General features: G+C 42.3%; 1 protein-coding gene across 1 annotated transcript in view; it reads left to right on the top strand.

Annotated features, from left to right (window-relative positions):
- The window catches only part of LOC118095602 (aldehyde oxidase), a 56,945-nt gene that overhangs the window by 30,430 nt on the left and 11,636 nt on the right, over nucleotides 1–14,879 (top strand). Inside the window, exons 21-29 of the mRNA XM_035136851.3 lie at nucleotides 68–189; nucleotides 1,544–1,677; nucleotides 5,333–5,420; nucleotides 7,125–7,211; nucleotides 8,752–8,943; nucleotides 9,763–9,990; nucleotides 11,312–11,407; nucleotides 12,937–13,065; nucleotides 14,047–14,121. Coding sequence (XP_034992742.2) covers nucleotides 68–189; nucleotides 1,544–1,677; nucleotides 5,333–5,420; nucleotides 7,125–7,211; nucleotides 8,752–8,943; nucleotides 9,763–9,990; nucleotides 11,312–11,407; nucleotides 12,937–13,065; nucleotides 14,047–14,121 — 1,151 coding nt within the window. The remainder of the gene's footprint in view (nucleotides 1–67; nucleotides 190–1,543; nucleotides 1,678–5,332; nucleotides 5,421–7,124; nucleotides 7,212–8,751; nucleotides 8,944–9,762; nucleotides 9,991–11,311; nucleotides 11,408–12,936; nucleotides 13,066–14,046; nucleotides 14,122–14,879) is intronic.

The following is a 14,879-nucleotide window of genomic DNA, read 5'->3' as shown; positions in this document are numbered from 1 at the left end:
AGTCTCAAGAAAGCCAGGCTGCACACTTTTGGATGTACTGATTTAAGATGTTCTGTTTTTGAAATAGGCGAGATCCATGTTGGCGGACAGGAGCACTTTTATTTGGAAACTCAGAGCATACTTGCTGTTCCAACAGAGGATAAAGAAATGAACTTGTTTGTGTCCACCCAGCATCCAGCATTTGTACAGGTTAAGAGAGCTATCTCATAACATGTTGCACAAGTGACAGCCACGTTCTCTGTGTCTTAAAGCCCGACATTTATTGGGCTCAGCATATCACTTCCTCTCTTATGGGCTCATACTGATATTTTGCTGCTACCTGGAAATCAGGATGCTAGCCTGGAGAGGAGCTGCAGAATCGGCTCCTTCTTACACCTGGTTCTGGGCTTCTAACATTTTGTGAAGGAAGAGCAACTTCTGCATCACCAGTCTAAAGCAGCAAAGAAACCGCTGTTGTGCCATTGCTTTTTTCATCATGAAACCCTAAAGGATCAAATCAGATCAAGGCTGGAATCGAGAAAGGCATACTTGATAGCGCCCTATTACTCTGCAACACCTATTGCCCCTGGAGAGTTGCAAAAGGCTAAGCCTGAGTAACTTTCAGCTTTCCGCCACCCCCCATCCCCTTCCGCAGTTAAGATTGGCATCTGATGATGATTAAAGATATGGGAGGCCTGGGCTTAAGGATTTGACATTTTATCTGTGTCACTGAGCTTAGCTATTCTGCAGCACAGAGTAGTGGTTACGAGAACAAGCTGTGAGCCTGCTCAGGACTTGCCTTACTCATGAACTTGCTTTGTGGCTTTAGGCAAGCCTCTCGCACTCACCCTCAGCCCCCCTCCTGCCTCACAGTAATTGTGAGATGATAACACTGGCCTACTTTCCATGGTGGTTCAAATGGTGTTGAGACCCCCATTGTGGTGCACATGCCACCATATCACCCTCAGACATTCTCCTTGGCACCTTCTAAGGCCTCCTGACCCTGCCAATTAATTTACTACTGTATTGTTTGATTGAGGGTTTGAAAGGTGTTTTTGTTGGCAGGAAGGAACTGTTGGTTGCCTGCTTGCTTCTTCTTTTGCCTATGTTTTATTGGAGGGGTAGTTGTTTTGCCTTTGAGGGTGTTCTGAGCACTGCCAATTTTTCTTCTGTGAAATGGGTATTTTGTGGCATCCACAGCAATTTATTGAATTCCAAACAAGCCCCCAAACCCTGACTCTTAAAAGCTTGGGGACTTCTGGATCATTGTTGGTAAATTGCTTTCCGCAGGTAGGAAACAATAGACTCACATAAGCCTTCAGCTATGATTAATTTGCATTTATACCAAAGCTAGTGCCTTACCTGATTCTGTTAATGTTCAGCCACTTTTTGAGAAGATTTAGGAGAAAAACAACAACCAGCCTCTGAAGTATTTCTGTTGGTCCAAGATTTAGAAAGGGGTTTTTTTTTGTTTTTTTTACTGTACTTTTTTAACCTATGTGTTATCCCAAATTTGAGACACCTCTGATTGTACCGGCATAATAAAATATTTGCTTTTGTGCAGGAAATGGTGGCCTCCTGTTTAGGCATCTCAAGCAATAGGATCATGTGTCATGTGAAACGAATTGGAGGGGCTTTTGGTGGAAAACTGTTGAAAACAAGTCTTCTGGCATGTGTTGCTGCTGTGGCAGCTAAGAAGTAAGTGTGTGTGTGTGTGTGTGTGTGTGTGTGTGTGTGTGTGTGTGTGTGTGTACTATAGCTCATGAAGTTGTCTGTCAAAGCAGTGGAATTGGAGGGGATGGGAAATGAAATAATGAATAAGGCGGGTGAAACATCCATTCCATTTTCAGATGCTATTTGAAACACAGTCCCAGCTCCTGCCAACCTAGCAGTTCAAAAGCATGTCAAGTGCAAGTAGATAAATAGGTACCGCTACAGTGGGAAGGTAAACGGTGTTTCCATGTGCTGCTCTGATTCGCCAGAAGCAGCTTTGTCATGCTGGCCACATGACCTGGAAGCTGTACGCCGGCTCCCTCGGCCAATAACGCAAGATGAGCGCGGCAAACCCAGAGTCGGTCACGACTGGACCTAATGGTCAGGGGTCCCTTTACCTTAATTGAAACACAGTCAACAAGCTTTTATCTGAAGAAGTGTGCATGCACACGAAAGCTCATACCAAAATAAAAACTTAGTTGGTCTTTAAGGTGCTACTGAAGGAATTTTTTTATTTTAACAAGCTTTTAGAAATTGAACTTATCTATTTTGATACTTAAAGTAGTACTGGATGGATTTAAATGCGAGGAAGGAATTGTCATAAAACTCTTGGCAAATGTAGAGGAGGTATATATGATTTGCCATACTGTGATGAGACCAACAGAGCCTCTGTTGAGGCAGTAGCACCGTGACTCATTGAAATAGATGACATAATGTCTATTGTAGCCCAAAGCAATGGGCTGTTGTGCAAGTGGTGCATATCTCAAAGAAAGGCTGTGTTTTTGATACAAAGCCACCATTTCAGATTTTAGTGGCAAGAGATATATTTCACTGGTGCTGAACATACTCAGCTAAGGATCAAAATTAAATTTCAAAAAGCTGTGTATGTTAAGAGGTTTTGTTGTGAATCCTTTTTCTGTACCTCATAAAATATAGCTGTGTTACCAAGGTGAGATCAATTGCCCTTATTCTTTTTTTAAGCAAGGGGATTTATGCTTTTTGCCATACCTCCTAACTACATAGGCCGGGGGTAGCCAGTGTGATGCCTTCCAGAGATTTTGGACTACAATTCCCATCTCCATAAATGATAGTTAATGTTGGGATTTCACATTGCAAGCCAATGTTGGGGTTTGACATTGCAAGCCTGTTCATGTTTACTGAGAAGGAAGCCACGTTAAGGGACTGGGGCGTGTTCCCTGATTAAGTTTTTCATTTTGTTAAAAAGATAATATACTTACTAAGCACATTTAATTAAAATGTCTTATCTCCTCTGGATTGCAGCTATGATAATAGCTATTCTCTGTGCATGTGCGCTTGGTAAGTGCGAGATCAGTACTGGAACTATTTCCTTAGATGGTAGCATATGAATAAAATGATGAAACATGCTCAAAGTTGGAAAGACAAGCATCCAAAGGATTACTGATGCATTTAGAATAGAATAGAATAGAATAGAATAGAATAGAATAATTTATTGGTCAAGTATCAACCATACTTGGATTTTGCTTCGACTACATTGCATTGCAATGTAAAGAAAAGAAAAAAGTACCTCATACAACCACTATTCCCCTCACAATACAACAGCACAGTGAAAAGACCCCATACCACCAACTGGCCTCCCTTCCACCCACAACTACAGATTCAACAATTTGATGGCACAAGGAAAAATGCTATTCCTGTGCCTAGACGTTTTTGTATATAGAGTCCTGTACCGACGTCTGGATGGGAGTAAATCAAACAAGTGATGGCCAGGATGCGAAGGGTCTACAGCAATTCTCTCCGCTCTCTTCCTGACTCGAGTGGCATAAAGTGTCTCTATTGGAGGCAAACTAACACCAATTACCCTCTCTGCAGTTCTTACTGCTCGTTGAAGCCTCTTCTTATCCAGCTTAGAGGCTGTACCAATACCATACCAGACAGTAATGGAATTACAGAGGACAGTTTCAATAGTACCTCTATAGAATTGGACCAGCGATTAAATTGGGACAGATTAAATTTCCTTAGTTGTTGCAAGAAATACAATCTCTGGTGTACCTTTTTAATAATAATGTTGATGTTATCTGACCAATTCAATTTTTGAGAGATCATAGAGCCCAAGAACTTAAAGGTATTCCACACCAGAAACACTATAGAGTTCCTGGGGCAGTTTACAATTTTTTTAAAAAATGCAGTGCAATACAATATGATAGAAACTTTGCCGGATTAAAAAGAACAGAATAGTGAAAACAGCAGCAGACTCCAGTAAATACAACCTCAAAGGAGCACAGTAGCTTAAAAGCACAACACCCAGCAGTTTAAAAAGATAAGCACTTGAACACTCTAAATAACATGGTTTTCTTGGAGCGAAACTAGATGGAATGTTACACACATTGTCTGTCATGAGGTCCCCACGCCCTTTTAAATAGCAGCTGGCAGAGAGCGAAGCTGCTGTTTCTTCCCCGGAGGTGCAAATCTGTAAATATTAGCTGGGCTGGTGCTGGAAAAAGCCACAGGGAAAGGGGTTAAGCCAAATCACCTCCACACACAATGGATACTATCAAAAAGAAAATGGACCTACAGATGGCAGCAGGCAGATCCACACCATACATTAAAAGCACATAAAGTGCCCATTTAAAGTGCTTGGCTCTCCCCTCCAAAGAATCCTGGGAGATGTAGTTTGCTAAGGGCACTGAAAGTTGTAGCTCTGTGATGGGGAAACTTCATTTCCCAGGGTTCTTTGGTGGAAGACTTGCTTTAAATGTGTGTTGAATGTTCTTTAAATATATGGCCCAACATGTTTAACATCACAACTAGTTTGGTCTTCAGAGTGGTGATAGTATAGCTCCCTTCCCATTAGATCCATTGCCTATAGCTCAAGTATATGGTAGTAGTTTATGTGGTAGCAATTATTATGAACATGGAGCATGGGTTTGGTTATTCTAGATTAGGCATCCCCAAACTTCGGCCCTCCAGATGTTTTGGACTACAATTCCCATCGTCCCTGACCACTGGTCCTGTTAGCTAGGGATCATGGGAGATGTAGGCCAAAACATCTGGAGGGCCGCTGTTTGGGGATGCCTGTTCTAGATGAATAAACATGGATCACATGTGTCTGTCTGCCATATGATTTGCAGGGCTCCTAAGAAAATGTTAAGCTACATTATCATAAAAGTAGGCGTGAAAGGGGCGTTTTAGGCTTGGTTACATAGAATTCTTTTTTTACAAACTTAGAAAATAAAACATGCTTCTCAAATATCACAAATTGCACTTTCACATCTGTGCATAAAGCTCTCTCTCTCTCTCTCTCTCTCTCTCTCTCTCTCTCTCTCTCTCTCTCTCTCTCTCTCCCCCTCTCCCCCTCCCCCTCCCTCTCCCTCTCTCTCTCTCTCCCTCCCTCCCTCCCTCCCTCAGTTTCCATTCACAGCCACCACTGGTTTGAACAGCTTGTTTTGAACTTAAAGAGCTTTCTTCTTTTCCTTGCTTCTTTCCTCTGGTATCTCTCACATTCAGCAGAAACCTGAAATCTGTTTGATGATTACATAAGTATTGCAGTGGCACCCGAGGCAGTAGTTTGAATTGCCTAACAGGTTGGGGCAGCCCTCTTTGTAACATGACAGGAGGTGCCCTTTGCCACTATCTACTTAGCTTTTTTTTCCGTTTTCAGGACAGGCCATGCAGTTCGCTGTGTTCTAGACAGAAGCACTGACATGTTAATCACCGGAGGCCGTCACCCAACCATTGGCAAATATAAAGTAAGCAGCAGAATTAACCTGTGTGTCAGAATTTTTCCCCTGCTTCTCATCTTGCAAATAATGTGTACATAGAACAATGCACTTTCATCATTTGTGAACGCCACACATATAGCATGGTGCCTCAGAGGTTGAGCTGTGAAAGTAGAAAGTCACGGGCTCATCTTACTAGATGTCCTTCAGTCCTCTTCAAACTTTGTTGGCATTCTTCGTTGCACTCAAGGACCACAGTTATGGAAAAGGTGTCTGCCCACATGTGTTCTGTCACTCATGTGCAACATACGTCTGCAAATAGCATCTCTCCCATGCGGACAAGAAACTGCAAAGGCATGCTTGTCAGTTGCCTGGAGAAGGGACTGCATATTATTATTATTATTATTATTATTATTATTATTATTAATTTATACCCCGCCTATCTGGCTGGGTTTCCCTGCCACTCTGGGCGGCTTCCAACAAATAGAAAAATACATTAAAATATCACAGATTAAAAACTTCCCTAAACAGGGATGCCTTTAGGTGTTTTCTAAATGTCAGGTAGTTGTTCATCTCCCTGACCTCCGATGGAAGGGCATTCCACAGGGTGGGTGCCACTACCGAGAAGGCCCTCTGCCTGGTTCCCTGCAACTTGGCTTCTCGCAACGAGGGAACCGACAGAAGGCCCTCGGTGCTGGATCTCAGTGAATGGTGGGGGTGGAGAAGCTCCTTCAGGTATACAGGACCGAGGCCGTTTAGGGCTTTAAAGGTCTGTACCAACACTTTGAATTGTGCTCGGAAACGTACTGGGGGCCAGTGTAGATCTCTTAGGACGTTATGTGGTCTCGGCGGCCGCTCCCAATCACCAGTCTAGCTGCCGCATTCTGGATTAATTGCAGTTTCCGGGTCACCTTCAAAGGTAGCCCCACGTAGAGCGCATTGCAGTAGTCCAAGCATAGTCACATTGGAGATGTGTGAAGGATCCACATATGGCAAAGATGGACTCTGCTGCTGCTACATTCAGTTCACACATTCAGGAGCTCCCAGCAAGCCATTGTGTCTCAGTTTTTGAAATGGTATGATGAGGAGTGTTCAGAGAGTGTTTGCAAAGAAGATAATTAAGACTTCTAGGTTTATTCAGTGGCTTCTATGAAGGGTCAGCAAAAGGCTGTTTCATATCTCAGTCTTATTATCCAAACCCTTTCAATGTATTTGAAGCACCCTGAACCTTGTGAAATGCTATGTAAATGCTTTAAATAGTGCCCTATTTTAAAACATTATATTGCTGTTCTCACTTTCAAAGCATCTTACAGAAGGATATAATTATAATGAAAGGACTGGATCTGCCTGCGATCAACATTGCAGTGAAAATAGAGAAAGATTTGGCCTTGTCTTCTGTGCTTATTGCAGGGAAAGCTATCCTTTTAACTGAATGGGTTTTTTGTACATACATAATTTTATTTGTATGCCGCCTTTCCACAGTTCAATCCATGCGCAAGGTGGCTTTCAACATGAAAAAATACATAACTACAAAGTTATCACAAGATCTAAACTACAAAGTAAATCACAAGATCTAAAATAAAGATACGAAAAAAGAGCAGCAAGCCCCCCCCTCAAAAAAACAACCCCAAACACCCCCCCAAGACTATATTTTGCTGCAGTACCTTTTAAATAAGTGGAGAGTACTGGGCCATTAAACTCAAAGTAGCCTGTCCTTTCATTGATCCAATTTAGGTTGGCTTCATGAGTGATGGCAGAATCATGGCTTTGGATATCAAATTGTACATGAATGGAGGATGCACCACTGATGATTCGGTTCTGGTGAGTATGTTTTAACCAGAATGATTTTTCATGTTGTACAATAGAAAAATGAACAAAACACCACCTTCCTATGAGAACAGTGGGGGGAAAGGGCAGCTCTTATGAGGATGAATGCAGTTTACTTATGTAGGGTGGTTTTTAAAAAGCCAGTGTTCCCTTAGTTACTTTATGTTATATTATCACCTGTCCAGCTGCAGGAGTTCAGTTTACAATATTTCAACAATTAAATCAGGTTAGATAAAACAGGAAAGGTCAACAATTAAATCCAAAATGAATACACACACACACACACCATGCAAACCAGCGAAAATGTTCAATTCGTCCAATGGCTTTTTAATATAAATGTATGGTATGGCATTCACCATAAACAGCTGAGTGCAGACAGACTTGGGATATTTTGGCAATGTGCGTTTTCCAGAATACGTATTAGCTACAGTCACACACTACCTGATCTTCATAACAGAAGCTCCAGCATGCATACACCAGCTGAAGGCATGTGGAGGGGCATGGCCCGAGACGTGTGCCATCATTGGGGCATGGCTGGTGGGGTCCTGTTCTCTCCCCCCCCCCCAATTTGTGAAAAGAGGCTAGTGTCAATAGACCAGGGGAAGCCAACACAGTGCCCTCCACATTCTGTTAGGCTACAACTCCCATCAGCCCCAGCCAATGTGGTAAACACTCGGGGATGGTGGGTGTTGCAACCAAACAACCTCTGGGGAGCAACACGTTGGCTCCCTTTTGCAATAGGCATTAGCTTTGATTTGCTTCAGTTTATTGTGGCACATGGAAATAATAATAATAATAATAATAATAATAATAATAATAATAATAATAATAATAATATTTTTGTAACCCGCCCATCTGGCTGAGTCTCCCCAGCCACTCTGGGCGGCTCCCAATTGAATATTAAAACAATACATCATTAGCACAATTACAAAAGTCACAAACAATACATAAACCACATCAAAAAATACACAACCAAACGGAATACAATTTCCACATAAATCAAAATCTAAAACTAAGAATACAGCCTTAATACAGTTTAAAATGACATAGGTAAAAAAATAGCAGGAATTTAAACAAAAAGCAAAACAAAATGGAGCCCTCTTTGCCCAACAGCAGCAGCGGCAGCAGTCCTTTATAGAGCCCATCAGGCCCTGCCCTAGGCCAGGTGGTGAGTGGCAGGACTGGGGCCTTCAGGCACCGAGCAGGGGAGTCCTCCTTTCTTGCCTGTTTGATCATGTTCTTATTTCTGCGCATTATATTCAGTCCTTCTCCTCGTGCCTATGTTAACCTCTGCTCAACTTGTTTCAGCAAGAGACCTAGTAGCAGCACAGCACTAACCATCCTAGCTTCTCAGCGTTCTCCTTGCCAAAACAATATGCAAAAATGGAGGCAACAGCTTCAGGAGTTCCTGGAGAGGGGAGGGGGAGCGGGTAATGCCCGTGTTAGTAGAAGGTCATCCTATGTTGCAAACGCCCAGTGATCTCGCTTATTGTTGTTATTCTCATGCTCAGCTATTAATGTTCCCCTAATGAAGGTTTCAGAGGTAATGCTGCTGAAACTGAATCATTCTTACAAGAGTCCCAATATCCGAGCTTGTGCCCACGCTTGCAAGACAAACATGCCACCCAACACTGCTTTCCGTGGCTTCGGCTTCCCGCAAGTAGGACTCATTACAGAAGCTTGGATAACGCGTGTTGCAGCCAGATGTGGATTATTACCAGAGCAGGTAGATTGGGGTTGGGGAGAAAGAGAAATTGCATGCCTATGGTTCTGAAATTTTAAGAGTGAATGAAAAAGTGCACATGGTTGCTAAGGGTATTTTGGGAAGAGGTGTGAGAGTGAAGGCTGGATGTAAGTAGCTTATGCACTCCCAGAAAGAAGAGACCCGAGTACACAGAGGAAATCTTTTTGAGGAGAAAGTGTTAACTTTTGAAGATTTCAGATAAACCAGGGACCGTAAGATACTTTTCACATGACTTTTGGGAGACTGAACTGAAAGCCTATCAGAAAGGAGTGTTAGGCTGAGAGAAATGTAGCTGTGTCAGTAGGAGATAAGAAATTGGCATCTAACATTGACTTCAGTACCATGAATAGTTTAATTGCCCCCTTGCTTTCTAGTGGTGGGCAGGCTGTCAACCCCCTGCTCCCCACTCTTGGGACCCTTTCAGCTGTAATGTAGCATAAGAAATGGGCTTGTTTGGTTTCTGTATTAATGAGACCTAGATGAAACCCACTGTTGAAAAATTTGCTTTCTCAAATATATTGATCCTGGTCATATAATTAAGTACCCTTGTGTGACTGAATCCTGTTTTTGAGGTGTCCTGAATATTATTGTTACTTGCTTGTATTGATACTAGCATTAATAATACTTTATGATCTGGTAATAGTTCAAATGTGTATGTGTGTGTAAAATATAAATAGGCCCAATTCTACCTCTAGGCTGAGAAAAAAATCTGTATAAGGTTTGAGTAAATACATCTTAGCTCCCAAAGCCCATTATGAATGTGGCACTGTATTGCAGTTTCTTGAGATACTTGTCTTCCAGATTAGAGAAATAAATATGTACAAAGAAACCGGACAGACATTTTATAAACAAGAGCTCAAGCCAGAGAACCTCCTCAGATGCTGGGATGAATGCATGGAGAAGTCTATGTATCACACCAGGAAAGAAGCTGTGAATAAATTCAATAAGGAAAATTACTGGAAGAAAAAAGGGATTGCCATTATTCCCATGACGTTCCCTGTTGGATTTGGCTTACGCTCCCTAGGTCAGGTCAGTTTCTCTGGACACTGTACAAGAAGACAAGCATTGGTCACCTGCCTTTCTTGCTTTTATTTTATTTTATTTGGCTGTTTGTTTTCTGTTTTGTTTTTGAAAAGTGCTCCCTTTCACCCAAGTTCCCACTTGCATGCCCCTGGCCACACAACTTGAAATCTGAGCGACGTTCTCTTACAAGGGCAGACATGCTCCTGATAGGTGTGTCGTGGTTGGCAGCAGCGTTAGTTGGTAATCCTTTCCTGTGCTTTGACTGTAGGAGCTGGTAGGAAGGAGGGGGATAAACTATCAGGGAGGGGGCCATAAATGGGAGTAGGTTTTATTTATGCCAGCTCCTTTGCAGCTTTCAGTGGTGTATTATCAAGTTATGACTGACCCCCTAGCAGGCATGGAATTCCCACTATGCTCCATTCTTCCCCCACTGCAACCTTGACTTTCCTATCATCATCATCATCATCATCCTTGCATTGCTAGTGAACCATCAACATGGCAGTTTTACTAACACTGTGTGCCACCAACAGAATAGCAACACCATGCTCAAGACTGCCCTGAGACATTTTGCCGTCTACAAGGACAGTACGTTTCCAATTCCACATATAGAAATTTTGCAGTGGAAGCTCACTTCAGCACTTCTGAGCAGGCAATGTCCACCACCACACATGAGGACAGCAGAGGTGCAGGGTGCAGCGTAGGCTGCGTGTATCTCTGTCCTCCTATACCACTACTCCCCACCACCCCAGTATCTGCTGTCTGGGGCAGCTGTTTCCCTCTGCTTAATGCAAGGATGGGGAAATAATGTTTAGCCCTTCTGTCAACCTTCATGGCTGAGGAGTGCCAAAGGCAGAAGCTGACAGAGCAACAAATGTGAATTTCATCTTTGGACCATTGGCTAGTTTCTACACACCCTTTTCTATCTTCCATCCAAACAAGCAAGAGGAGTTATCAGTAATCAAGAGTATATTCCAGCAAGGGAGAAGCACTCATGGAGGGTGTGAAACATGGACGGCTAGTGGCTTGTGTTTGAGAGTGGGTGTGGCATGGGAAGAGTCAGGAGGGCTGGATTGAGAGTCCTGGAGGGATGCATTTGACTCCTTGGCCTGAGGTTGCCCATCCCTGACCTAATAATAGGGCTGGTCCTGCTGCTAACACTAGTGGTGCAGCAGATTGTAGCAGCAATACTAACCTTTAACTGCAGAGCATCTCTTTAAAATATATATAGCTCTTCACTTATAGATTGATAAAGATAGCCCAACTGAAAACATTCCTGCTCATTTCATGCAGAGTGCAGAGCCAAGCTGTGTGTTCTTTTTTTATGTAGGGCGCTGCTCTGGTTCATTTGTATACCGATGGGTCCGTGCTTCTGACTTACGGTGGTGTAGAAATGGGGCAAGGGCTCCACACCAAAATGATCCAGGTACCAGGAATTGCTTATCTCTTGCTTATGTGTGTGAATAACAAATTGTTTTAATGAGATGTGTTTTCTGCTGATTTACTGCTTTAATTTTCTGCTTTAGAAAGATGGCAGCAATCCATGTTACTTCTTGGCATCTATTTATTAGTGTCAGTGAAGTTATGCCAGATGAAATATAGTGGTCTGATCTCAAGATAAGGGTAATTACAAACTCCAGTTTTAATTGAGGACCCAACCCCCTGTGGTTTCCAGGAACTGGCATTCAGAAGCATTACTGTCTCTAGCTGTGGCTAATGATACAGTGGACCTTCAGGTAACGTAAGTTTTGGGTTGCAAACACGGCAAACCTGGAAGTGTATTCTTGCAGGTTTCACTGTGCGCGCATGCACAAAAGCAGCACCTCCACTTATGGAATTTTTGGGGTGCGTATGAACCCCCGGAACGAATTACATTCGTATCCAGAGGGTCCACTGTACTGTCTTTTATTTGTAGTTGGGAAGCCACACTGGGAACAATGAGCCAGTTAGGCTTGATGAAAGGATGGACAAACCTGGCTTTTTCTGGTCCGCATCACTTTCACATGCTTTTATCCATAATTTAATTCTGCTTCAACATTGATCTGCATTGGGCAATAAGGTTAGTCAAAGAAGATGGTGCCAACATGTGTAAGTTGGTGAAGACTCCCTTAACTGTCTGCAGCATTAAAAGAGGAAAGAGAAAAACAACCCCTCCTGATATGTCTTCACCTATCTTCAGCTTTACTCTAATATGCAAAACAGCTGTGATTATACACAAGCAAATTAAATAGTTATCAGTTCCATGTACACAATAAAATAGGCTCTGGCTTCTTTGTATGGTCTATATACGGTAGACATCGTGGAGGAGCTAAACCTTAATCTGATTTCTCCAGCTATACCCCCTCCATGACCATGGGAGTATAATTCTTCCAATTCTTCCACGACCATGGGAGTACAGTATAATTCTTCCATACATCGTTCTGCCTGGACACTGAGGTCTAGTGCCGAGGGCCTTCTGGTGGCTCTCTCGCTACGAGAAGCTAAGTTACAGGGAAACAGGCAGAGGGCCTTCTCGGTAGTGGCACCCACCCTGTGGAATGCCCTCCCACCAGAGGTCAAAGAGAACAACAATTACCAGACCTTTAGAAGGCATCTTAAGGCAGCCCTGTTTAGGGAAGCTTTTAATGTTTGATGGATTTCTGTATTTTAATGTTTTGTTGGAAGCCACCCAGAGTGGCTGGGGGAACCCGCCAGATGGGCAGGGTATAAATAAATTATTATTATTATTATTATTATTATTATTATTATTATTATTATTATTATACAGTATTCAGCTCCTGAAAGTGGGGGAAATCGGGTCAATGGCATTTGTTGATGTATCTTTGTGAATGCCACTGAACCCAAAAATACCTTTTCAAACAGAACTATGAGGTGTAACCCTTTTGTGTGTGCGTGTAAAGGTCTAGGTTGCTGTACTTAAAACAGAATATCGTACGTATTCATTTCTCATTCTAGGTTGCAAGCCGAGAATTAAAGATGCCAATGTCAAATATTCACTTCTGTGAAACAAGTACACAGACAGTCCCTAATGCATGTGCTTCAGTTGGATCAATGGGAACGGATGTCAATGGAATGGCAGTGAAGGTAAAATGTGATATTAATCTTCTAGTTAATGCAAAATTCCAAGGTTCTGGCTTCTTGAAATATATTTATAGGAGCTTACTTCTGTTAAATGATGATGAAATGTATTGATTTTTTTGAAAGACTTTCATACTAAGTGCACAAAAACCCTCAGAAGAAAGCACCACTGAATTGCTGAACACAGGTGCCTGATTATGTTTTATGATTACAATCTTAAATAATGTATAAATTATCACTACGTCCTACTTTCTCTTGTTCCCCATACCTGCTTTGAATTGAGCAACATTGTGTTTTGCAGAGAAGATACACGCTAAGCTGGAAAGTGCTGGGAGTTTCATAGATTCGTAGAATTGTAGAGTTGGAAGGGATCATTAGGGTCATCTAGCCCAACCCACTGCAATGCAATAATCTTTCACACAATGTGAACCCATGACTCTGAGGTTAAGAGCCTCATGCTCTACCGACTGAGCCATCCTGCAGTGGATTTCAAACAGCTAGGTGGGAATGTATGAAGCACAGGAACAGCATAGGAAACTGCCTTATACCAACTAAGACATCTGGCCCATTTAACTTAGTTTTGTCTACACTGACCTACCTAGCAATGCCAGGGATTGAACCTGGGATGTTCCGCATGCAAAGCAGATGCTCCGCCACTGAGCTATGGTCCTTACCTGGTGAGCTACAGCACAGAGCATGCAACATCTGGTTAGTGCAAATTTGCCCAATTGGTTGTAGAACAAAAGAGGAAGCCTTAATGAGGTTTAACTGATGCCCTTCCCCTTCTGGGCTGCAAAATTTAAGCTTCTCAGGACTGAATGTGGAGGCTCTTGATTTTTTGTTGAAATAACCTCTTGGCAATGCCATAGACTAGTGTTTAATGACTCCTGTGGTGTAAGCAACAACCCAGCGGTATGGCAAAAATGGAACTCTTTAAATGTCTTACATGGAAACTTTTCTTCTTTGTGCTCCTCCCAATGTCATCAGGACGCCTGCCAGACCCTCCGGAAACATCTTGAGCCCATCATTAGACAGAACCCTAAGGGCACATGGAAAGAGTGGGTAAGAGTTGTTGTTTAGTCGTTTAGTCGTGTCCGACTCTTCGTGACCCCATGGACCATAGCACGCCAGGCACTCCTGTCTTGCACTGCCTCCAGCAGTTTGGTCAAACTCATGTTGTAGAGTAGTTCTGTGGTTTCCATGGATTACCCTTTATATGGAAATTCCCAGGACACATTTTATGTTTTTTTTTACTCCTTTCAGATCAGAAAGCATCCATTTCTTGCAGCATGGCTAAATATAGTGCTGCTGTATGTAAAACTTTAGCAACTTGTAATTTTGCTCTCTATTCATGGCATTCTATAGTAAGATACAGTTACTAGTAATTTTGGTGTTATCAGTCTTTACTTTGTTTTGTTGGGGATCATTTTATATATTTGGATGTTTCTATTTTGAACACTGGCTATTGACCAAAACAATAACAGCAATTAAATAAGAAGCACCACAACAGACATTTGACTTGTATTAAATGTTATATGACTTTAGAGCCCAAGGCATAACCTCTTGTTTTAACTTGCCTAGCTTACCTCAACATGATTAAAGAAGGAAAATGGAGTATGAAGAATTTGTGTTTATGCAGGACTTTGCCCCTGCCTTTGGCAAGTTGCTTCATTCAAATTTGTTACTCACTTTTATAAAGGGGCTTGTTTTCTTTTTTACTGTTCCTTAAATTAATGCACTTAGTGCAGAGGAGAGGAATCCTTTTCACACCAAGAACTGCTTTCCCCTGTGGGAAGTGGTGTGCACAGCAATTGATATGA

The sequence above is a fragment of the Zootoca vivipara genome, chromosome 1 (genome assembly GCF_965207765.1).
Source record: "Zootoca vivipara chromosome 1, rZooViv2.hap1.1, whole genome shotgun sequence".
Classification (NCBI taxonomy): domain Eukaryota; kingdom Metazoa; phylum Chordata; class Lepidosauria; order Squamata; family Lacertidae; genus Zootoca; species Zootoca vivipara.
The sequence above is the reverse complement of the archived record's forward strand: the minus strand, read 5'-3'. Positions and strand labels throughout refer to the sequence as shown.